This window comes from Pteropus vampyrus, unplaced genomic scaffold (genome assembly GCF_000151845.1).
Source record: "Pteropus vampyrus isolate Shadow unplaced genomic scaffold, Pvam_2.0 Scaffold101, whole genome shotgun sequence".
Classification (NCBI taxonomy): Eukaryota; Metazoa; Chordata; class Mammalia; order Chiroptera; family Pteropodidae; genus Pteropus; species Pteropus vampyrus.
The window spans coordinates 1,130,926-1,155,632 of NW_011888882.1; the positions used below are offsets into that span (position 1 = coordinate 1,130,926).

General features: G+C 35.1%; 2 protein-coding genes across 3 annotated transcripts in view; one reads left to right on the forward strand and one right to left on the reverse strand.

The window, feature by feature from the left end:
• The window catches only part of NT5DC1 (5'-nucleotidase domain containing 1), a 112,253-nt gene that overhangs the window by 76,825 nt on the left and 10,721 nt on the right, over positions 1–24,707 (reverse strand). Inside the window, exons 5-6 of one of the 2 annotated variants that reach the window (XM_011364781.2) lie at positions 22,082–22,161; positions 20,604–20,688 (exon numbers count right to left, since the gene is read on the reverse strand). The exons of the other annotated variant lie outside the window; for it this stretch is intronic. Coding sequence (XP_011363083.1) covers positions 20,604–20,688; positions 22,082–22,161 — 165 coding nt within the window. The remainder of the gene's footprint in view (positions 1–20,603; positions 20,689–22,081; positions 22,162–24,707) is intronic. 2 annotated transcript variants of the gene reach the window in all.
• COL10A1 (collagen type X alpha 1 chain) lies at positions 12,188–19,210 on the forward strand. The gene is made up of 2 exons (XM_011364780.2): positions 12,188–12,364; positions 16,664–19,210. The coding sequence occupies exons 1-2, from the start codon at positions 12,211–12,213 to the stop codon at positions 18,550–18,552; spliced, it is 2,043 nt and encodes a 680-aa protein (XP_011363082.1). The 5' UTR covers positions 12,188–12,210; the 3' UTR covers positions 18,553–19,210.

Sequence of the window (24,707 nt, forward strand, 5' to 3'; positions counted from 1 at the left end):
GGATGCTGAAATATTTCTTACTATAAGCACAAAACTTAGTTTTCACCACACTTTATAAATAAAGGATCTCATTTTCTTGTATATGTTTATTTTCAGATTCCAACAAATTTCAACAAAATTATCAGAAGCAAGTTACAAACTCATTTATCATGTTTTAAGACTGAAAATGAGTTTAAGAGTGGAACTATCACTGGCAATATATAAAATAATTTAATATAAAATAAATCTGAAACTAAGCAGGAGATTTTTTTTAGTAGCAAAATTAGGTTGTATGTGGTCTCGGTTTTTATGTTATTAAAAGTATTTTTTTTTCAACTTAATGTAACCTCTACTACTACTTTTTTTTCTAAGAATATGCACAGGTAACATTTTTTTAGCTTTAAAAAAAGCAAAAATGGTGTTTAATAAGTTTGTGGTATTCCTGTCTTTTAAAAAAAGTTACTAAAATTAGTTCTACAAATTCTGAAAAATAAAATGGAACACCTGTGAACCGTACTAATATTAGTTTCATTTTTTAGAGAGGGTATCCATTTAGCTCCCACAGTTTTACAAATATAAAAGTAATAAAAATAATATCCTATCATCATTTCAATTTGTATCATGCACTACAAATAGGCTATGAAATAAAAATGAGAGGTAACAAATCTCTTGAGTTTTCATCCAAGTAACTTTAAAATTTTATGCAAAAAAGGAATTCCTATATATTTTCTAAACTAGAAGTATTTCATATTTATACCATTTTTCTTAGAAAAATCACTTACTAAAACAATCAGGATCCTGTGCAAGGTTTTTCAGTAATTAAATGCTAATCATAATCCTCAACTAGAAATATTCTCCTGTTGAAAACTCCAATAAAGAAATTGTGATGCTATTATTATATTGTATAAGAAAATAACTTTGACTTGAATTCAAATGCTGACTATAAGCTTCCACTAATTATAGATAATGTAGCACCTTTGAAAATAAATTTAGAATTGCAAATTCTATAAAAAGAACTATAACCTATCTTCATTAAAGAAAGGAAAGTCAAAAAGAAAAATTTAGTGAAACATTCTGTACCATCATGCAGAGAATTGCCAGGTCTTTTCTAGAATATACAATGGCTTCGAGTCTTTCTTGGATGGAAGATAGCAATAGGCAATATTTAAGATGCCATATATCTGCAACACATATAACTAATGAAAATCAAAATGCAAAAGACATAAGGAATGCTAAAAAGTCAACAATAACAACAAAATACAACCCAAGAAAAAATTAATAAAGATACAAACAGGCATTAGAGAGAAGAGTACACACAAATGGCCATTAAACATATGAAAATATCCTCAACCTCATTAGAAATCAGGAATATACAAAAACAAATCTAAAGAGACAGCATTTTCCAACTAGTGATTGCCAAACCTTAAAATTTAGATGACAGCAAGTGGTTGTAATTTCTACTCTGCTGGTAAAACACAAAATGGTTTTAGCAAACAACTTGGCATTAGCCAGTAAAGCAGAAAATATGTACACTTAATATTCTATGCCTAAGAATACTTCCTAGGAAAATTTTTTTTGCAGGTAAGTCAGGAAACATGTATAAAAATGTTTAATGCAGCATTTTAACAATAAACAAATAAAAATAAGCTAAATATCCATCAGTAGATGAACAAATAAATTCTGATGTACTCATACCATGAAAAACTATACAGCGGTGAAAAATGAATTAAGAACAGCCACAGACATCAATATGAGTAAATCTCAAAAACATAAAGTTGCATCAAAAAAGCAAGCTGCAGAAGCACACACACAGTATAATTCCTTTCAAATAAAATGTAAAAGCATGCAACAAAAAAGTTATTATGGGATATGTATGTATGTGTTTTGGGAGGCAAGATGTGGAAGGGTATACCTTCTATGAAGGAATCATAGACACAAAAAGGACAGCTACCTACATGGAGACACAGGGAATGCAGCCAGGGAGGTATGCATAGGGGCTTCAAAAGTAAGGGTAATGTAGGTTTCTTAATCTGGGTAGCAGATACATATACGTTCATTGTGTTAATATTCTATGCTTTTCATAGAAAATAACTATATATACTATAAACATCTATCAAAGTTTTCCCAATTTTAATTATTGAAAAAAGGAGTCCTTGTTCTTGAAAACTGTGGAAAGCAATGATGTAAAGCAGAAACAGACGATAGGCACAATGCGACCAGAAGAGCAAAGCAGGTACTTCAACCCTGAGAAGGTATATGAGCCAATGAAACAACTACATTAGCACGTCAACTACATGGGATGGAACTTGAGCAGAAGTTGATTAATTTAAGTAACAATCGAGGAAGTTACATGAAAGAGGGGTATTTTAAAAAAATACCTGATTGTCTGCTCTTATGGAAAATGTTAAGGTTGTCTTTGACCTGGCTTCTGAACTCTCTGCTCTGCCACCTACTGGCTTATTGAACCTGTGCAATTTGTTAACTTCTGGCTTCATTCAGTTTCCTTTCGTACAGACTAAGAGTGATAATATCTATCAGATAAGGTTCTTCTGGGTCAAATGAGAAAAGCAAAGTACGTGACACATGAAGATGCTCAATAAATGCAAATCCAATTTGAAGACAAAGTTGAATCAGATCTAATCAGAGTGATAATCACAGAATGTTGTTTAAGAAATGACCCACAGAACACCCAAGTGCCTTACTAGGGCCTCAAAGACAGACAACTTTTATACAAATGGCCCTCACCTTGAAAAAGATGACTTAATATTTCTAATGTCTCTTAAGCAAAAAAAACGAAGTTAAATTTCTATTTCCTTCTTCCCAGCATAAGAATATCTAAAGAACCATAGTGTATAAATATACCCTACATGTGCACTTTTCAACTGAAAAACCAGATCCTAAAATGTTAAAAAGTTAAATTTAAAAGGAAGTGCTCTTCACCGCCATGTGAAATGTTCTTTAAAATTCTAATAAATTTATCAACAGTAGCACGTCAAGTACATTTTAAAAGCAGTTCAATATTGCTATACCATGACACAGAATACACATTAAAATGTACAAGAATGTTGTTGTATCAGCACTGACCGTAAAATAGTCTAAGAGTAGATGGTTCTCGAACACAGTTATTTCTCAGTATTACTGTGGAACCAGCTTTTAAATGGTATTATTAAAAACGTTATAATTGTATTATCTAAAATCTACATGAGTTTAACCAACATTTGTATCAAATAACACAGAATTTTGATCCTTTAAGTTAATAACCCACACATTATTACTATTAGACTGAAAGCTGCCCCCTCTAAAAAAGAAAAAAAACAAAACAAAACCCAAAACAACTCATATTTGTTAAGATCAATTGTTTCCCACAGGCTGCAAAAGTTAAAGTTTCCCTCCTAAATTATCCTACTAGAATTTCTGCCAAACAATTCTCTTTCCTCACTATATCTGTATTTTTTTATAGTTGTGCTATATGTTATAAGCATGCATCTATTTTTATAACTGTACTATTTTATCAGTCATATATGATCAAAATGCTTTTTTAAAATTAACCTTTAAAAGTTTTTCTTGGCTGCAATTATACAAATCATACTGGTTGCAAAATTAAAAAGCAATTATAAACTAACACTGACCAAAGTGAGAAATCAAGGATTATGGAGGAACTAGAACCAAAACTAGTACTGGAGGCAAAAATGGGAAATATCCAAATACTTATTAACATGAGAGCTGTAATCAAGGACAATCCCCTGTCATTTTTAACTCATGCTAAATATAAAATTCTATACAAATACGAAGATCCAAAAATGAAATCATAAATGTATTCTAATAGTATATGTAAACTAGTTCTGCTCTTTACAAAATCATAGATTCCAATGCTACACCATTAGCTGCACTCAGAAATCTGGTCTAAATACTCAACACAAATAATGAAACTGCTATGAACTCAAAATTAATAAGTGTTATTAATGAAACTTTATACACACAATACTAAACTTACTTAAATTCGGAAAGAAGATTCTTTGATGAACATGCTAGTCCTAGTTTAAAATAGGATAATTCAAAATTTAAAATGTATTTTAAGGCTTTTGGTACCAATACCATCATATGACATTTAAGTTCTTTATGCTGTATTTGACAACTCAAAAATGATTATTCCATTTGAAAGGCAGGAGTGAACTGAAGATAGATTAATCATTAGGTCAAAGTTGAGTTATTTTGAACATATTAAATAAAAAGAAATATTTGCATTTGAAGAAGTAGGTTAAAGGTTACCTAGGATATATTATAAGGAAAATTAAATTATAAATCAACTCATAAACAGCTTGTGTCTTTCTTTTAAAAACCATCAAACTCTCTGCAGTTGAGAATCCCACATTGAGGATTCTCCATACAGGGGAACAAAAGCTAGGCAGACTAGGGCCCAGCATTACTTAAACTGAAAACTCAGGGACGTATTTTAATTGTTAATATGAGCAAGTTAACAGCTGCATGAGCATCAGTCTTGAGGGTGGATTTTTGGTGACCTGTGTTGTCAACTGCAAACACAGTGCTTCTTACCCTCTAGTTACTTCGTACTCACTGTACCTGGCGATTGTGCAGTTGTTCTGAAGTATAACGGGGAAGCAAAGAGATTCAAATAAAAAGTGTCACCTTATGACTACCCCAATCAACACTTTAACTCTCTATCTAATATCTCCTTCCAACTTAGCAGACACTGTGTCTTGTGAAGGCTGAACTTGTAAATATAGTAAGAACACATTTAAATGGCTGAGAACCTGTTGGGTGGCCAAAATCCTTGAAGCTTTCAGGTCAAGGGGCCAAGTAGCTCTATATTTTTAACTGGGCAGGTTTCTATGGAAAGACAGTGATGTCATTAAGCACCTGGGGCACAAAACTATGAGTTCTTTAAGTAATGTAGCAGTTTATATGTAATAGAAAATAGAATATAAAGCCCTTGTTTAAACCTTTTAAATGACTCCCAGTTTTTCTTGACCTGGCCTGAAGTTTCAGGGGTTTTCATAAACACCTGCTTTTATGCATGAATTTCTCCTTTCAAACCCTCAGCAAGTATCTAACCACTAAACCACAGATAACTATTTACACAAACAGGTCATTTTTAGCTCCTGGGCTCTGTAATATCACCCACGAATGTCCTTTTAAGCCTTTTTTTTTTTTTTTTTCAAGAGGAATGAGGCAACTAGTTGGTGGTGGAAGTTGTGGCTCTCCAAGTGCCATAATTAAATTTCTGGGCACTTTTCCCATTTCCACTGCTAAAAGACTGAAGGATTAGAGGAACAGGAAAATCAGTATCCTGCTTGGGTAAGGAGATAAACACGTTAGTTTAGTTGGTGGTGTTTTCTCTCAATGGGCTCTCGCACCGACGGCTCTTCACTTCCGAAATTTAACTTGATTAAACCTTAGGGAAGGAGATATTCATGAAAGAGAAACTAATTTCTGCATCTGAAGAATGAAATGACTGCTCTAGATGACCCTTAATATCCCTTAGAGCTCTAAGTCTATAAAAGAACAATAATATTCTGAATCGAAAATTTATGTATCTTACAAGAAAATGTTGCATTTAAAAAACAATCCTTATAAGCAAACTAAAAAGACAAATGACAAACTGGAGGAAAACATATACAAACTATAATACAGAAAAGAAGTTTACAATCCTAAGATATAGAACATTTACAGGAAAAGTGGACCAGAAATAAGGTCTTAACTTTATGAAAAGATGCTCTACCATGTGTAAGAAAAACAAAGATTACAACTAGAACAAGATTCCAATTTATACCTCTAAAATGGGCAAAAATCTCAATAACATATCTATCTTGCTGAGGACCTGTAGGGGAGCAGACACTGTCACGCATTACTGGTGGAAATACAAAATGATACAACATCTACGAAGGAGAATTTAATGATACATAACAAAATTACATATGCATTTATCTTTGACTCATGAATCCCAGTTCCAAGAATCTCTCTCAAAGACATTCAGGCAAAAATATCTATACATGCACAATTATCTACTATAGAAGTATTTGTATTAGCAGAAGAGAAGAAATAATATAGATGACCATCAATAAGGAAAAGGCTAAAAAGCAATGGTACAGTCATATAATGGAGTACTATACAGCTGTACAAAAGGAATGTGGACCATCTTTACATAATGTTATGCAATGCTCTCCAAAATAAACTTTTACGTAAAAAAGGGTATAATAAACTATGTATATTATAATGACATTTATCTAAGAAATTGGAAGGAGATATGAATATCTAGTCTAAAAAATAATAGCATAAACCTAAAAAATTTTTTTAAAAAGCAGTTACTTATAGAAGGAGTATGAAACACAGGGTGGGTAGATCAGTAACAGAAGCCAAACTTTTCTGAATGTTCTGTTTTATAAATGTGACTTGGGAAATATGCAAGGTATGCTGGAGCTAGCTTGTACTGTTTCTTGGTAAATGTTCTGATGTTTTACAAGCTAGATATATTTACCTTGGTAGCTCGAAATTGGCTCTGGTGGGAGTATCTGCTCCATGGATATCAACAAATACATCTCCCTCATTCCCAAGCAACTTAAACATTTATCAGCATACCAAAAGAACAGTAAATTGAGAGGGTAGCATTAGTACACTGAAATAAGTTATTTCAACTGACTTTAAACATGGTAATTTGACTATATAGCTCTAGTGGTAACACAAAAAGAATTACAAAAATAATCCTTAATTGTTTCCAATACTGTGGTGTGAATTTCGGTGTTGTTATTGAGTATTAAGAAATAAAGCAAATGAATAACTTCATCATCGTCATGAGAACTGGGATTTTTAGCATGGAACTAAGGAGCTACACATACAAATTTGAGGTCATTATGTATACATCCAGGGGGCCTAAAAGTGAACTACATGCATCAGTATGAAGTTATGATGTCTTTCATAGTTAACTAACATTACATGAACAAACTTCCTAACTTTGTCCACAATGACCTCCCTCCCTCGGACCCAGACACACAGACTGTGGTCTCTAATCTCTATTTCCCATAAAAGGAACCAAGACTCCCTGATTACAGATTTGGGCCAGGAAAAGTGCAAAATACTAGAAGAAAAATAAGCTATAAAAGATTACTGAAATGTCAAAAGGATTCATGAGCTGATATTATAAAGTGCCTGCTGAGCAACGATGGGGAAAACTCTGAGCAATAACAAGAATAATAACTGCCATGATCGAAACACATAAGACATGTTTAAATCCATGAGTTTATAATGATACTCAAACACCCTCCTACGCCACTTCTGGAGGATGCCAGGAAACAAGCTTATTGTTTTAAATATTGATGAAGGTATTTATCTGCTTTTTCTATACTACCTGTACTTCAGGGTAACTACATAGTTAATGAAGGAGTGTTTTTCTTTGTAGAAATGTTCTAGCTAATAAACAAAGGCAGAATAGAATCAATGTCTAGGTAATGATCAATGCCTACTAACATCACAGAAAGAGAGACAACCAACAAGGAAAGGCCTTCTGATTGAAATACACACTACTGCCAATAAAGTATTTCTGCTAAAAAAGTATTTGTGTGAAAAGTGAGTGAGTGAGTGAGTGAGTGAGTGAGTGAGTGTGTGTGTTTATCTCAAACCTGAATGAGACTGAATCTCTAGATCTAACTACCAATTTACAAGAAATAAAAGGCACAGAAAAGTATTTTAAATGATAAAATCCAAACTGTAAAAAATTGTAGGAGATAGATGACCTAGCTTTTCAACAAATAAACTGCAGAGGGAAAAAGAGACATGGATTAGAACCTACGTTTACAGGGACCTATCAATTAGGGATAATTCATGAACCTTATTTGAACAAACAATAAATCAATAAAAATACATATGAATATGTATTATGTGTGTATACATCTATACTATATATATGTTTGTGTGCAACTATGTTTATATTTGTATATTTACATATATGAAAATGTGTGTGTACAATGTGTGTATACACACATAATTGGGAAAATTTGAACATATACTAAAGCATTGAATAACATTAATAGTTAATTTCTTAGGTATGATGAAGATATTGTTTTAAAGAAAAAGGACTCTTTATCTTCTGGAGAAATATGCTAAAATATTCACAGGCGAATTGGTACAATATACGAGATTTGTTCAAAATATTGAGGAGTGGTGAATGGAAGAAAGATTGATTAGCAATGAGTTGAGAGTAGTTTGAGTTGCATGATGGGTATACAGGCATTCATTTTAACTATGTTCTCTATTTCTATAAAAGACATTTTCTATGACAAAGTTAGAAACCATATGAACAAAAACAACAAAAAATTATGTAGCTAATATTAACAAGCTGGTAATAGAATTGATATTGGACTAAGACATTCCAACTTAGGAATCCATCATGATCACCTGTGGAGCTTTTTCAAAATATAGACTCTGAACCAGCACTATCTTAATGAACCTCAAAGACTGAAGGAATCTGTAATATCCATGAGGACTGTGAGAGTAGGGAAAAGGTTGAGAACCACTGTTTAAATACCATAAACGTATGGGGTTTATGGTATTTAATACATTATTCATCTAGTTTTTATTTCCATGCCTGACACATAAGTGGTATTCAAGAAATAGCTGGTGAATTAATGAATGACCCCGGGAAGTGAAAATGAATAGGTGAGTTTAATAGCAGCTAAATGTTAGATGTGTAAAAAATCATTCATATTTAATATTAAAAAAATCACTTAAGTTACTGAGTTTAAAAAGCATAGCTCTCTGTTTTAAGTGGAATGGGTTTTCATCATAAAGCCACAGACTAGTCACTTCAAACAGCTACAAGTAAACTCTGAGAATAAAAATAGTTTTAAATACACAATTGGGTGGGGTGTGGCTAGCAAATATTCTGATTCTACAATCTGTTTTGGACAAGACCATGTCTCTTATGTGACTAACAAAGCAAACAGTAGTCAGATTCTCTGTGCTGAAATAAGTACACTATTTGCAAAAAGGGTTGAACATCCAAGGCTTATTCAATAAAACACCACATTTTCCAAAGTCAAAGGGGGAATATAGAATGACAAATACCCACATATATTTACATATGCCCAAAAGAAGGCATATGACCACCTGGTATGGATTTTGTCTTTAATAAGTACTGAATGGAGCCAAGCCTACCCACTGTCTGACCATGGAGAACAGCAGAATACCTCAAGCACCAGAACAATCTAATTTTAACCCATTTCCCCTTTAGAAAAAAAAAAAAAAAAACGGCATTAATTTAACATCACGCGTAGGAATGCTCCGTTTTCTAGGATTTGATTTGACATTTTCAGCGATCGAGAATTACTATATTTTGTAAATGGAAACATCACTACTAAAAACACAATGCTATAAATAGAATGACGTCATTTGTTTCCAAAGACTATTGATATACTAGAGCAATGAAAGAATAACAATAAAAGCAAAATACTTTATGGCAAACTTTGGGGGTAAAGTTAGGGCTGTAATCCGCGAGTTATCTTACGGTAAACGCTGCTGGTCCAAGTGCCACCAGCGAGTATTCTCAGGGCAAACGAGAAATGGGTTAAAGCTGGGAGGAGCTTAAAAACCTTGTCCAATTTTGCATTGCATTGATGAAAAAAACAGACACCTAGAAAGAGTATAGTGAAAATCTCTGAAAATAGAGTAGCCACTGCTGAACAGTTTATGCAGATGTACAATGGTACCTATGAAGAGCTGAGAATTAATCTAACTTTCAAATGAATGTTATCTAAAGGGTATCAATCTCAATAACAAATAAGTGTGTGTGTGTGTATAACCATACATACGCATAAAAATACTAGAATATGTATTTCAAATATTCCTTTCAAAACAAATTCTTCGGCCTAGCATTCAAGAGCATCCATAATGTTACTCCACCTACTTTTCTAAAATCTTGTCCAAATGAACCATAAGCAGATGGAAGCTGGCCATTTTCTCTTACTTACCTTTTGTGGTCTCTTACAGACACAGTGGAGTACAGATTATCATAACAAAAGCTATTCCATAGATAATTTCCAAATGATGGAAGAATGATTAGAATACAGACTTTCCGATTATTTTAATATCACTTGAAGTGACATAAAGCCACATTTCATGTGTATCTATGAGTATTATATAAAGAGATATTTGACAATGTAGATTTTTAATATGGCAACCAATAAAAGATTAAAAAAATGAGAGTTAAGAGAACAGAATGGGAGGCAGTGAGATGTTATCCATTTACATTTCTACAAGGTGCTATACAAGGCTTTGTTTAAAAAACACAAAATTGTATGCGAGGGAAAAGAAAAATAAACTTTTATTTAAATTGTGCGCTAGTCAATTATTTCAATTACTGACCAATCCTGAGTCCTTACCATTTTAATTCGACAGAGATAAAAAAAAAAAAAGGTATGTCTGTGCCTGTATGTGAAATGCTCCTTCTCACCTACTTCAACTGTATAGTTGATCTGATTTAGCTCCAAAAGTACATAAAATAAGATACAAATTTTGGCCTCTCAACTTACTATCTTTAGTAGATTCTTTAAGATGCTAAAACTGAATTTAAGAGTCTCCTAGCATTGTTAAAGAGAATACTAACCATTGAAAATGACAATGATAATGTTTACCTTCATCTTTGAGGAAAAAAGTATTTCTAATTGGGCTGATTCGAGATCCCTGAAGGAAATGACAAGGTAAGACAATGATAATTTTAAAAAGCTGAAAGCAAAGTTTGAAGAATCTTTTCCTTTTGAAATGAACACAACGATCTTGTTTAAAGAGACATAATATGACATTATCAACTTAAGGGTTTTGCAATTTGTACTGCAACACTAAAGTAAAATCCAAAATTAAGCAATAAAATCTTTAGAAGTCATTTACTGAACATAGTATAGTGCTATAAACTAACTAAATCCTTTGAGGTAATTATATTGCTAACTATCAATTTCATGGATGTCTTGCCTCTGTCTGGAAAAACTGAAATATTTACTACGAAAAAATTTTTGAAATATTTGTTATCATATTTAAAATCTCTTATTAACTTCTGAAGACTTATACTAAAATACAAAACAGCATACCTACATTTTCACCACTGCATTTCAATCTCAAGCCTAAAAATAAGGAAGAATTGGGGTAAGCTATTTTCATAAACATTTAAAAACGTCAGTGGACACATTGATGGCTTTATGTAATAATGGAGGAATTTAGATGCTGGTTTAAATCCACACCCCCCTCCAAAAGACATCTTCCCCTACTTTTATATACTAACAAATATATTTTCAACCAAATAACACAAGAATGTGCTTTTTAAAAATATAAAGGGGGTAGTATCATCACATCATGAACTAACCTAAACATCTGACTAATAACTTCTAAAATAAAATCACAGAAAAAGATGGTGCATGGTTAAAACTATTAATATATATTTAAAACAAAGAGTTTATTTTTCAATAAGAAAACAAGGAAAAAAGACAGCCCAACCTGATTTTGTTTGTCTGCCCAATAGAACTTTCCACCATAATTAGTGCTTTCCATCTCTGAGGGAGGAGCTTAAGCTCAGGGTAACCTCACGTAGAAAGAGGAAAACAGTATAAATACTGCAGGACAGCTCTGGAGAGAGCATCTTCTGCATTGCTCACCTGGGCACAGAAGGGCTCAGAAAGCTTCCAAGAAATCATCTCCAGAACTCCTAGCACTCAGGTAAGTCTATGACTCGATACTCACAGTTGAATTTCCATGTTAGCTTGCTTGGAAGCAAGCTTCAGTGAATTAACTACTTGGATTTTTGTGATTAAAAAGTGGTTTTCTACTAAAATGCACTCAGAAAGTTTAATTTGTATCAGTCTCTATAAAAGACAGTCCTAATAAAACCAGATTTGGAAAAACATGCCCTAATCCAAATTTGAACTATTGGATATTTTTATCTATGCCAAAGATCTTGAATTATTTAATAGAGACATCCAATTACGATTTTTTAAAATCACTTCCGTTTTACTTGATTACTTGAATGTGGTTTCCAAAACTAACTAAGACACTATAACTAAAAAAATTATAACTCATTAATTTATCGAATATATTCGAAATACATAGGATAAGGTAAAAAAAAAGTAGGTAACCATATAGAGTATTCACTTGTGTAACATTAAAAAAAAATAACAGGTCAATAACAAAGTTGTATGAAATTATTGTTTTGTTTTTCAGAATCCATCTGAGAACATGCTGCCACAAATAGCCCTTTTGCTGCTAATGTTCTTGAACTTGGTTCATGGAGAGTTTTATGCTGAGAGATACCAAACACCTACAGGCATAAAAGGCCCACTATCCAACACCAAGACACAGTTCTTCATTCCTTATGCCATAAAGAGTAAAGGTAAACTGAACTGTATGTTTTGCTCAGTTAACTAGTTGGTTGTTTTAAATAACTTTCAAACTGTAGAATTAGCCCAAAATGATTTGTGAAAAGAGTAGGTTTTTTCAAGAACATTAGTTTCCTTTACACAATAAGTATAGTAGAAAGATATGCCTGAAGAATATTAAGAACTTTTGTGCCTGAAAATTTTTTCTCAAATGATGCTTTTGCATAACTATTCATAATTTAAAAATATTAATCCAGTAAAAATTAATCATGTTCAAGATATTTTAATTAAAAATAATTGCCAATTGTACGAAAAGAATAACAGGTTTATATATCTAAAAACTTAAAACATGCTTTCAAAACCTATTCTTCTAGCAGAAATATGTACAAAATTGAGTCTTAATGATCAAATAAAATCTGACACCCTCTGAAGATATTTAATAGGCAAATGAAGCAGCAATTTTCATAATTTTTATACATTTTTGTATAGTTTAACAGTTAAGCGCGCACAGACTATGCGATCTCAAGTAAGTTATTTATCCTCTCTGTGCCTTAGTTTCCGCATTTGTAAAATGAATAACTATCTCAAAGGTCTGTTATGAAGTGTAAATGAGATAATATGTGTAAAGTGCTTACGTGTTAGCTATTACTACCACTACTGCTACTAGTACTTCTACTTCTACTACTATACTATTTCAGTTACTTCTACTTCTGTTTTTTCTATTATTCCTCTCCATCTCCACCCCTCTTCCCATCTTCCTGTTATAGTGATGGTGGTGTCACCTTAGATAAGTTTTAACTTTCTTCTTGAATCTACCCCTCACCTGTTCAGCTTTCTCGGCTCCTTTTCGGTAAGAGTACTGAGATAATGTATGCAAGGTGCTAACGGATCCTCAAAGAAGGGCAATGATTAGAGTTTATATTCACTAATTCTATGTAATAACATTTGACACACACTGCCTATAAAGTATCTACCGAATTAAACTGAATAATCTGAATTGGTCGTGGAATTCAAATTTCCTTTCCAAAATATTTTTTCATTATAGTTATATATTTTATCCTGCAACTAAAGCTAAGGGTATTCAACATTAACTTTATTTAATTTTTTAAAATTAAGTTTATTGGGGTAACATTGGTTAATACAATTATATAATTTTCAGGTGGCCATTAACTTTAAAATTATGTTTTTGGAGACAACCATTTTGAACAAATTAGAGGATTGTCTAAGAAAGTTGAAATTTAAAATATTTCATGAAAGGTAGTTTAAAATAAATGCACAGGTGCACAACAGATACTCTTGAATGTCTCACAATACAAATAAAATAAGAGAAAGTGATTAAGTTAGGAAAGAAAGAATAAAAGTTAAGGAAACCTGCTACTTAAAGCAACAAATGGCAATCTGAAATGCTATGACAGGCAGCACTGGGTTATATTCTTTATGATTATAAATTAAGACTTTATATAGTTTACAAGATCATAAATGAAACAGTCTTAAATTAAAAATAAAATGCATCACTTTTAGAAGGTCAAAAATATTTCTATCTTCCCACCTTAATGTACTATATCATCTTGGCTATTTCTGCAGAATAATAGGTATCTTGTGTATATATATCTATATGTGTGTGTATGTGTATATATATATAGTTCACAAATGAAAATTTTAGAAGTTGTATTTTAACTATTAAATCTACCTTACTCTTACTTGGTAATACAAAGTGGAAACTCAAATACATTATCATCCATTGGCAGGCATTAATGTTCCGAACAAAGAGAAAAAGCCCACAATTTATACCAATAAATTATTAAGAATACAGAGAGTGCCTATGTAATTCCTAAACACATCCGTTCAACACAGGTTAAATGAGAGGTCAGCCAAAACACACAAAATTATGCTGCAGAGGACTCCACAGCTGTTGGGCACATGGGTAGCACATTCTGACACAACCAACCACTATTTCAGTTTGTGGGCATTGAAGAAATGTCTCTACTAGGTAATTGTTTTTCCTTGAGGATAGTACCACTCAAATCTCTAATTTGTTCAGATGGCAAGCTACAAAGAGGGGCTGTCCCACAAGGATACAAAAGGAATCACATTCTTTCTTCAACTGAGAGGTGCAGGACCCATTAGGGTACATTACTGAATTGATGTGTATATATCACACGTAATATATCATATTTCTAGTGACAGAGATCACTTTATCCTTGGCGTTCTAGTCTCATGTGGTGTCTAATGCAGTCATATTCAATAAGACTTGTTTTTTTCCCTTCTATTTTAACAGTTAAACAGATTTCCAAAAAGACTAAGAATTATTTTTAGTTTGAACATGATCTTTATAAGATTCTGAAGCAAACCCCAATCTAACATAGTTTGCATTTTTAAAAATAATGCTTTTATTCCAAATCATTTAGAAATCTTTTATTTATTCATTCTATTTGCAATGTTGGGATACCAATTTATATGTAGATATCATATATGTACACTAAAGTCAATTTCAAGATTTCTGTTACTATATGGAAATCTTTTCCATAAGTTAATTTTTCTCAGTCCTTTTCCTGATATCCTTTACTGAAAATCCATAGGTAGGTAAAGCTACATTTAAATATTTGTGAAATGAAATATAAACCTAATTAGTGCAAAATATAAAGATAACCAAGTCTAAAATGATTTTCCTATTTCAGTTATCTATTTTTATGATTCTGCTCTGTTTTTGATACTCCATTTACCGCCAAATGTTTTTCAAACATCAGGAATATATCTACCCAAGAGAATAATATTAGCTACTACTATTGGCTGACTACTTCTAACATGCCAGTTAATTAATATGAAAGATTCTTAAAAATATAATAATGTACCAACTAATAAAGGGAACTATAATCATAAAATGTTTTCAAAAGCAATTTTTAATTCCATTTATTTCGATTTTTAATTCAATTTATAATTTCAATTAATTTAATGTTAATTCTAATTTAGTCTTCATCTTGATTTTTAAAACCATTAAAGATTTAGGTAAATAGAGTTTAAGTATATTATCCATTTTTGTACAGAAACAATGTGGCTCAAAAGTCATTGTGATTTTCAGGGTTTTGACCAAACTATTTGATTACTGTGACATCTACTAAAGCTACCATTAATATGAACCACTTTCTGACAGTATGAGAATCTAAATAATATATGCAGAAATCCTAATTATGTTTCTTAAAGTTTATTAAACAGAAGATGATTTTAATGTAAATTATGCAACCAGATACTTAAAATCATATAATTTAATTACCATCTCTGCTAGTTGTTAAAGAATTCTGAGAAAGAATGGATATTTTATGTAGATGCTTATGGTGATTACTGCCTAAAGATTCTTTGACATGGTAATAGTTCCCTAATGGTATACCCTAATGCCAGCAACGCTGTTATATCTCACCTCTGAAAGACTAAAACAGCACGTGGACTCCTCTTAGAGCACTTATCACGTGTATACTTGTCTTATTCTCTGTGTGACTGAAGCTCTTAGATGTGCCCTGTGCTTCCCCCACATTCGTGGCCCAATAGCACTTCCACCTTGCAAGCACTTAATAAATAAGCGATTTTTAAGTTTATTATATTAGTAGAAGTAGTTATAGCTCAAACGAACCCACAGCTCTATGAAATCAATAATATTTATTTGCATTTATCAAGGAAAACATCAGATAAGCACTTTTTATGTACTCTCCCATTAAGCCTAATTCTCTAATTCTGTTTCAATTTTAAGTCAATAATGGAGAATGTAAGAGCTCATGGTATGTACTGAGGTTGAAAGAAAATCAACTTAAATCTCAACTGTGCTCAGCAGGGCCATGGCTGATGTAAATCAGAATTAAGGACCTTTCTTATTTATGTCTCATAGGATAGTGTTTGTGATGGAAAGTTGTGCTAGTTCTTAAATATTTACTCATTTATTCTGCACTTGTCTTTTTCTTCCTTTTCTGTCACACCTTTTTTCCTTTCCTTTCTAGACAGATGAGTTTCCCAAAATAAACATAATAAATTTGCCTCCATTACACTCTTATTCTAGATGAATTTGTAAATCCTAGCTTATTTTCACGGATCATTAGATGTAATGAAAGTTATTATGTTAGCTATGGGTTTGTGAAACCATCTTCTCTAGCACTGTTTTTTAGGACAATATAAAATGTATTATCTGAAACCATTTAAGAACAGTCCGCCAAAATGGACTGACACTGCAATGTTCTGTCATGATTCATATTTCAAGAAGCAATGACTATTTTCAACGTTTCTAAGCAACTCTCTCTCTGGGTGTGTGTACTGGGCATGTCTTTTAGGTATACCAGTAAGAGGAGAGCAAGGTATTCCAGGTCCACCAGGCCCTACTGGACCTCGAGGGCACCCAGGTCCATCTGGACCAGCAGGAAAACCAGGCTATGGAAGTCCTGGACCCCAAGGAGAGCCAGGGCTGCCAGGACCACCGGGACCACCAGGAACTGGGAAGCCAGGTTTGCCAGGACTGCCAGGAAAACCAGGGGAGAGAGGACCATATGGACCAAAAGGAGATATTGGACCAGCTGGTTTACCAGGCCCACGGGGCCCACCGGGACCACCTGGAATTCCTGGCCCAGCTGGAATTTCTGTTTCAGGAAAACCTGGACAACAGGGATCCCCAGGAGCCCCGGGACCCAGGGGCTTTCCTGGAGAAAAGGGTGCACCAGGAGTTCCTGGTATGAACGGACAGAAAGGGGAAACTGGATACGGTGCTCCTGGTCGCCCAGGTGAGAGGGGCCTTCCAGGCCCTCAGGGTCCCATGGGACCACCTGGCCCTCCTGGAATGGGAAAAAGAGGCGAAAATGGGTTTCCAGGACAGCCAGGGATCAAAGGTGATAGAGGATTTCCAGGAGAAAGGGGATCAATTGGCCCACCAGGCCCCCAAGGTCCTCCTGGGGAACGAGGACCAGAAGGCATTGGAAAGCCAGGAGCTGCTGGAGCCCCAGGCCAGCCAGGGATTCCGGGAACCAAAGGTCATCCTGGGGCTCCAGGAATAGGTGGGCCCCCAGGGGCTCCTGGCTTTGGGAAACCAGGCTTGCCAGGCCTGAAGGGACAAAGGGGACCTGTCGGCCTTCCAGGGAGTCCAGGTGCTAAAGGGGAACAAGGCCCAGCAGGTCATCCTGGGGAGCCAGGTCTGACTGGACCCCCTGGAAATATGGGACCCCAAGGACCAAAGGGCATACCAGGCAACCATGGGATCCCAGGCCCCAAAGGCGAGACGGGGCCAGTCGGGCCTGCAGGACTCCCAGGTGCTAAAGGAGAAAGAGGTGCCTCCGGTCTAGATGGAAAACCAGGGTACCCAGGTGAACCAGGTCTCAGTGGTCCTAAGGGTAACCCAGGATTGCCAGGCCCAAAAGGTGACCCTGGAGTGGAAGGACCTCGTGGTCTCCCAGGCCCTGCAGGTGCAGCAGGAGCTAAGGGAATGCCTGGACACAACGGTGAGACTGGCCCAAGAGGTGCTCCTGGAATACCAGGTACCAGAGGCCCCATTGGGCCACCAGGCATTCCAGGATTCCCTGGATCTAAAGGGGATCCAGGAACTCCAGGTCTTCCTGGCCCCGCTGGCATAGCGACTAAGGGCCTCAATGGACCCACTGGGCCACCAGGGCCTCCAGGTCCGAGAGGCCATGCTGGAACGCCTGGTCTCCCAGGGCCCCCAGGGCCCCCAGGCCCCCCAGGTCAGGCAGCCCTTCCTGAGGGCTTTATAAAGGCAGGCCAAAGGCCCAGTCTTTCTGGGATGCCTCTGGTTAGTGCCAATCAGGGTGTAATAGGAATGCCTGTGTCTGCTTTCACCGTTATTCTCTCCAAAGCTTACCCAGCAATAGGTACTCCCATCCCATTTGATAAGATTCTGTATAACAGGCAGCAGCATTATGACCCAAGAACTGGAATCTTCACTTGCAGGATACCAGGAATATACTATTTCTCATACCATGTGCATGTGAAAGGGACCCATGTTTGGGTAGGTCTGTATAAGAACGGCACCCCTGTAATGTACACCTATGACGAATACGCCAAGGGCTACCTGGATCAGGCTTCGGGAAGCGCCATAATCGACCTTACAGAAAATGACCAGGTGTGGCTCCAGTTGCCCAACGCTGAGTCGAATGGCCTATATTCCTCTGAGTATGTTCACTCCTCTTTCTCAGGATTCTTAGTAGCTCCAATGTGAGCATGTTCCCACCAAGCTAACATAAATATGCTTGAAAAGGCATTCCTCAACTTCACCCCATCCCACAAAATGCATATGAAGGTAGGCTGAAAAAAATATGACTCATTCTAATTTTCTAAAATACAGATTTGAGCTTTCAGACCAACAAATTCCCCCCCTGAAAAAGTGAGCAGCAATAGTAAACGATACGTGAAGACTCTCAAATTTCTAGTCAGCAATCCTAAGACGTCAAAGTTTTCTGTGGAGTCCTTTCAGTGTTTAAAAATTTAAGCTAAAATAATATAAAATGATTACCAAAAAGACCCCTGATCTGTGATGACAAATTATGATAAATTTTATTTCAGAAACTCAGCATTTCCTTTTAAAATAAGCCTGTTTCTAATAACTAACAGGAGAACTTCTAGGAAACATTTAGGAGGTTTCATAACTTTAAAGAACTTAAATACTTGAATATTCAAATTTAAAAGACACTGTATACCATAGGATCTTTCTGATGGTGCATTACTCGAAGGCTTATGTGGCCCCGTGCATCCAGATCTATTCAAATACAGAGGTGCATATGAACTTTTTATAGCTCTCATAAAAATCCAAAATGGTATGTTAAAATTAACCTGAAATGCAAGGTGCTTTCTTTAGTCCTGAACCTTTTGGAACTTTTCTGTGACTGCAGAAAAGCTTTCTACATACTATTCACAACTTGGGAGTAGGTGTCTGACCTACTGTATTTATTTAACACGAGAGTGATTAATTTGATCTCTTTAATTCCTTCACTGAATTTTATGTAATATGACTTTGCGGGTTTACAAAACACTAGCGTATGTACCTTATGCCTCCCATTCCAGTGAAATTATAACTAATGTCAAGGGTTTCAAAATTTGCCTAGAAATGAAGAGACATTATTTATTTATGCTCTGTACTGTATTTTTATATTGCTGTTTAAAACTTTTAAGCTGCGCCTCACTTATTAAAGCATGAAATGTTTTACCTACTCCTTATTTACAATGCAATAAAATAACATCAATAGATTTTTATGTGAAATTTATTTAACAGTAGCAATCTGCATTTGTCAGCCCTTCTTTTAAGGCTTTTCATTTTACAAAGCCAATAGAAAGTAAAACAATAAAATGGTGGGTGGCTTTATGGTTGTCATGGATATGCCTCTCTATTGGAGACAGGCATGCCCACATACCCTAGCACTCAGTGCAGAGAGTGAAAAGGCACCCTCAGAATCACATGTGACCTCTAAGCCAGGGTGAAGGGCTGGTGGCTAGGCATAAAAAAGTGAGACAATCACCCCACAACAATGACTTTCCTCTGGGAGGGAAAAAAAGCAGAGAAATATTAATTTGAACATATATTCTGCGGTCACTATTTGTTGCCTTGAAATGTTTTTAGTCATAATATTTAGGATTATTTTGATGGTAAAATTACATAAAAGGAAGGCAAGCAATTTTTATGTCGATCAAAAGGCAATATTTTTCTAGGCTGGAAAATACTGTTCTTGAGCCTCCACCAGCCCATCGATTGAACCAGAACAGTCTGGGTGAAGTCCCCAGGGTAACTTACTATAAAGGCATCTCTATTCCTTAGAAGTAATCTGTGTAACCCAAGCAAATCTATGACTAGAACCATGAATCCCTAGGCTCAGGTTAGTGATATCTGCTCTTATTCTGGCTCAACCAGTCAGGTTTTTTAAGCAACGAGAATGGAATTTTCACTTTTCCCAACTGTCTATAACTACTACATGAATGGTTACATTCCCAAGCCAGGAAACAGCAAAGCTAGAACTTCAGTTCTGGGGAACAGACAGAACAACCCTATTGGCAGGTATGCAAAAGACAGCACAGCTTAGAATACAGGCAAATATGGCCATAAAACACAGAAGCAAAAGGAACTCTTAAAAGATAAATGGTACCAACTTTATAGTGATATTTAGGGGCAAATTAAATCCCAATTAAGGAACATAGCAGAATAGGTAACTTCTAAGTAATTCATTAGACACAGAGCATTTAACAAACACCTACTACAAAGTCTCTCTTGACATTACTCACCCTTAAAAGCTGACACTTTATAATTGTGCTGTATACTAGCAACTATATCCTTCCAAAAATCAAATGTTTTCTGACCATTGTTCGCCTAAAAATAAATAAATAAATAAATAAATAAATAAATAAATAAATAAATAAATGTAATACACGCAATAATTGTTTCCATGCATAGCAGAAAATACTTGGCGAACAATACTATATTCTAAAATTGGGACTCATGTTTTAGAATGAATACATAATAGGTTAATAAACTTATTCTTCTAAACGTGATTTTAGAAAGAGAAATCTTCCATGAAAATCACTGCTACAAAGACATATACTCATATGACTAAATATTGCATAGCTCATATAGCCCAAATAAAAGTATAAAAAGTATAGAACAGTTTTAACATGAGTAAATTTACAATGTTATAGCCTCTGAGATATCAAAATATATTACTTCATGTACTATGAGGCTAAGAAGCCTGAAGCCTTAAAATCCTAAAAGCTGGTTTATTTAGAATTCAGTGCATTTATCTGAATTTCAATGTAAAAGAGCAAGGAGTCTCTATAGGAGACATCAAGGAGATTCTGAATCCAGAATGTAAATCATCTTTACTAAGATTTTTTTAAACCAGAAAGCAAATAAAATTTTACATTAAAACCCACAACCCTACAACCTTTTGCTTTCGTGGAAACATTAAGCAGTATTTCCATCTAAACAAAGACCAACTACTAGATATTTATATCCAATTATACAAACTCCAAAATATTTAAAGACTGATACATTTGGTTGTAGTCACTATGAAATGAAAAAGTGACTCCATCTCATGTTAACAACTTCTACAAACATACCTGAACTACTACTCCACAGAAACTTTCATAAACACATGACTGTAATTCTGAGTAAAAAATAAACCACTGCCTATGTTCTATTATAAACACGATCGCTGTGACTTTAAAAGACAACACGTGCAAAAAGGAAAATGAATCTGACATAAAATTGGGTCACGGGTCTTAAGTTCAAAGAATAAATTGATATAACCAGAAATCTATTTAATTTTGATATATGGTACAAAATGAAAGTATATATGCATTAAACTGTGCCTAAAATGAATTTAAAAATTTTATCTCATTTTTCTGGTTTTACATTATTTAGAATTCTTAAGGATATGTGGACTTTTCTTAATGACTTTTTAAAATTCTGTTAATGAAACCAGGAAAATATTTTTCCAAATGTAAGTTTGGTATTTTTTTCCTACACTTTTGCGCCCCCTGCTGGAGAATATATTTATATCCTTGGGGAAAAGAACAATTACTGCTATTTAATTTTCCAAAAATATTTTGACCAAATTCTGTTTTACCTTCTTCAGTCACCTCTGAAACCACAAAGAGGAAACTGAGTAAAATCTCAATTCAAAAGATATGTATAATAAACCCTCTGATTTATGATTAAATACATATATCATAGTTTTCTAAAAAATGAAAAAAAGTTTTTTCACCTTTGTTAAAGAGTCCACCACTCTGGCACATAGAAGAGCTCCTGGCAGGTCAAAGTAGTTATCATAAAAATAGTATTTTCCTAAAAAAGAACAAAAGTTTAAACTGGGAACAAATTAATGCCTCATTTGTGTGGCAAACACATAAACTTGGCTGAAGAGACAATAGATTTTGGTTTAGTTAAAGAAGACTCCACTTCAATTAAAAATCGCTCCATCACAGGCTTTTTAAAAAGGTTTAAGCTATAAGGATACTACAAGAAAGTTATAATATAATATCCATAAGTTAAACATTTTATTCAAAAATATTAAAGTTATATTTTTAAACTAAAAATAGGCTATATCCCCCAAATAAAATGGATTACGAAAAAGCCACAATCTATGCTATTAACGTCACTGAATTTCAAAACACTCAGCCTAAGACTGGAGTACCATGAAGTGCTCTCAACGACAATGCCTTTCCACATCTGTGCTGATTGGCCAACCTACATACAGTACCACATTTAATTTTTATCCAATTTCAGTACAGTGTAAGAACAGTCAGGGTGATGAAAGAAATAAATAAAACAAAACAAAACAACACATCACGTGAAGACACGCTGTGCTTATCTAGGAAAACCTAGGAGCACAGGACGGACACACTCCAAGATCTCAAGGAGGAGGAGAACTTGACTTATCCTATTCGGCCCTATGGCAGAATTGAACTCAAGCCCTTCTCTGTTACAGATGTCACTTTTGAATCTGCTGCCCATAGGCAGACACTGTTGATGAACCATGTCGCATCCGTGGCCCATGTCTAATCCCAGCCACAGCTGTGCTGAAAAGCATCATCCCACTCAAACACACCTGCATCATTTGTTTTCTCTGGAAGCCTCTGGAGCTCACGCGGCTCTTGTGGCAAGTCTCAACCAACAGGGTCAGGAGCCAGTGAACAAACACCCAGCCTCCTGTCCCCTGGATTCACAACTCTGGGAGGTGTTCTCTGTGCTTCTCCTCAGAAGTCCCAGTGGAATCCAGTCCCCAGTGTTCTTTCCTTCCATGTCTCACCCTCTCTACCGTTTCGCCACTGCCTGCTGGGATCAGCAGCAAGCACTCTGCTTTGGAGAAACCCAAACCCATCAAGTCGTCTAGAGACCTTGGTAGAAAGCAGAATCAAACAGAACCAATAGGTACAGCCAGATTTAATTTAATGTAAGAAAAGTCCTTTTCAAATGGTCATAATGACTCTTGTGCACAGTATTATATAACTGCCTGATTTTGAGTCTCACTTCCTCCCATTGGTAAACTATATGTGAGGTTACTGAATACAGCTGTCTTTTCCTCAGCATCCACTAAGCACAATACCCAGCATATGGCAGGCACTCAAAAAGATGTTTGTTGAATGAATGAGTCATCAAATAACAGAATGGATTATTTTGGAAAGATGAAGTGTCACGTATACATTAGGAGAAAATCCTCTGTCTATCCCTTTAAATATCATTAATGCCCCTCACTTCTTATTGTCGAATTATGCAGAATGTATAAAAATAAAGTCAAAGTTCTCCTTTTAATTCACAAATCAGCTGTGTTCGTTTGTGTCCTTTCTCTCAGTTGAGAATATTTTGGTTGATGGTCTTCCTGTTTTTTATGCTTTCAGAGCTGAAATTGTTGGGGTAACATCTCAGACTATTTTTCATTCTGAAGAAAGGTGAGGAATGGCTTTGCCAGAAATCTGGAACAAAAGGAAGATGATATCCCACATACATTTCTGCCCATGCCCTGCTACACTGTAAGACCACAAAAATCTCCAGGTTCCCTGGACCCCAGACAGTGGGCACAGCTTATGAAGGTTCATTAACCTGCTCTTTATCTCATCTCTTGCCTTTGACACCAGAGGGACCTCCCTGAACCTGATGGCTAGCTGTCCTGAGCACTGTGGCGTCTCATCATTGCTGTCTATCTTTGCTTTCTCTCTCTCTTTTCTCTCCCTTTGTAGGTATTAATGGAAGAAATTCAGTTCAAGAGTTTAAATATTGATTATGAGTCTTGATTTGGGTCTAATCAAATAACTTGAGTTTAATGAGAAGGGCTCATTGACTCTCACTCACAAGGCAACAGGATGATATCACTCAACTGTCAACCGTGGACACAATGAGAATTGTTCAGCCTTGACCCATTAACTGGGCCAGGATGCTCTCAATGCCTTTCCCAACACCAAAACTCTGAGACTGTACTGCATGAAGGCTGTGACCCTTCACCTGCTTACAGAGCAGATAGCTCATTGGAAGTGAAGTGACTGGTGAGCTCAGTTCAATAAAACAAGTCTCTAAATCAAGACCATGTTCCATATTCATTAAGTTTTGCACACAGAAGAACATTCCCCAAGAATACAATGCCAACACCATTCCCTTTGCAAACTACATATCCTTAGTGGTAATGGAACAAAGGCACATGAATGAACCCATTGAGGGTAAGAGAACAATTTATGTTAGCATAAGTCTCATTTGTCTTATAGATGTGATATTTTCTCCATCTGAAGATGAGAAAAGTGATGCTAAGAGTGTTCTAGTAATTGACCAGATCACTCTCTCCAGCAAGTAACAGACTCAATATGATCCAGGGCTGGTTCCAAGGCCCTTGTGACTTCCAC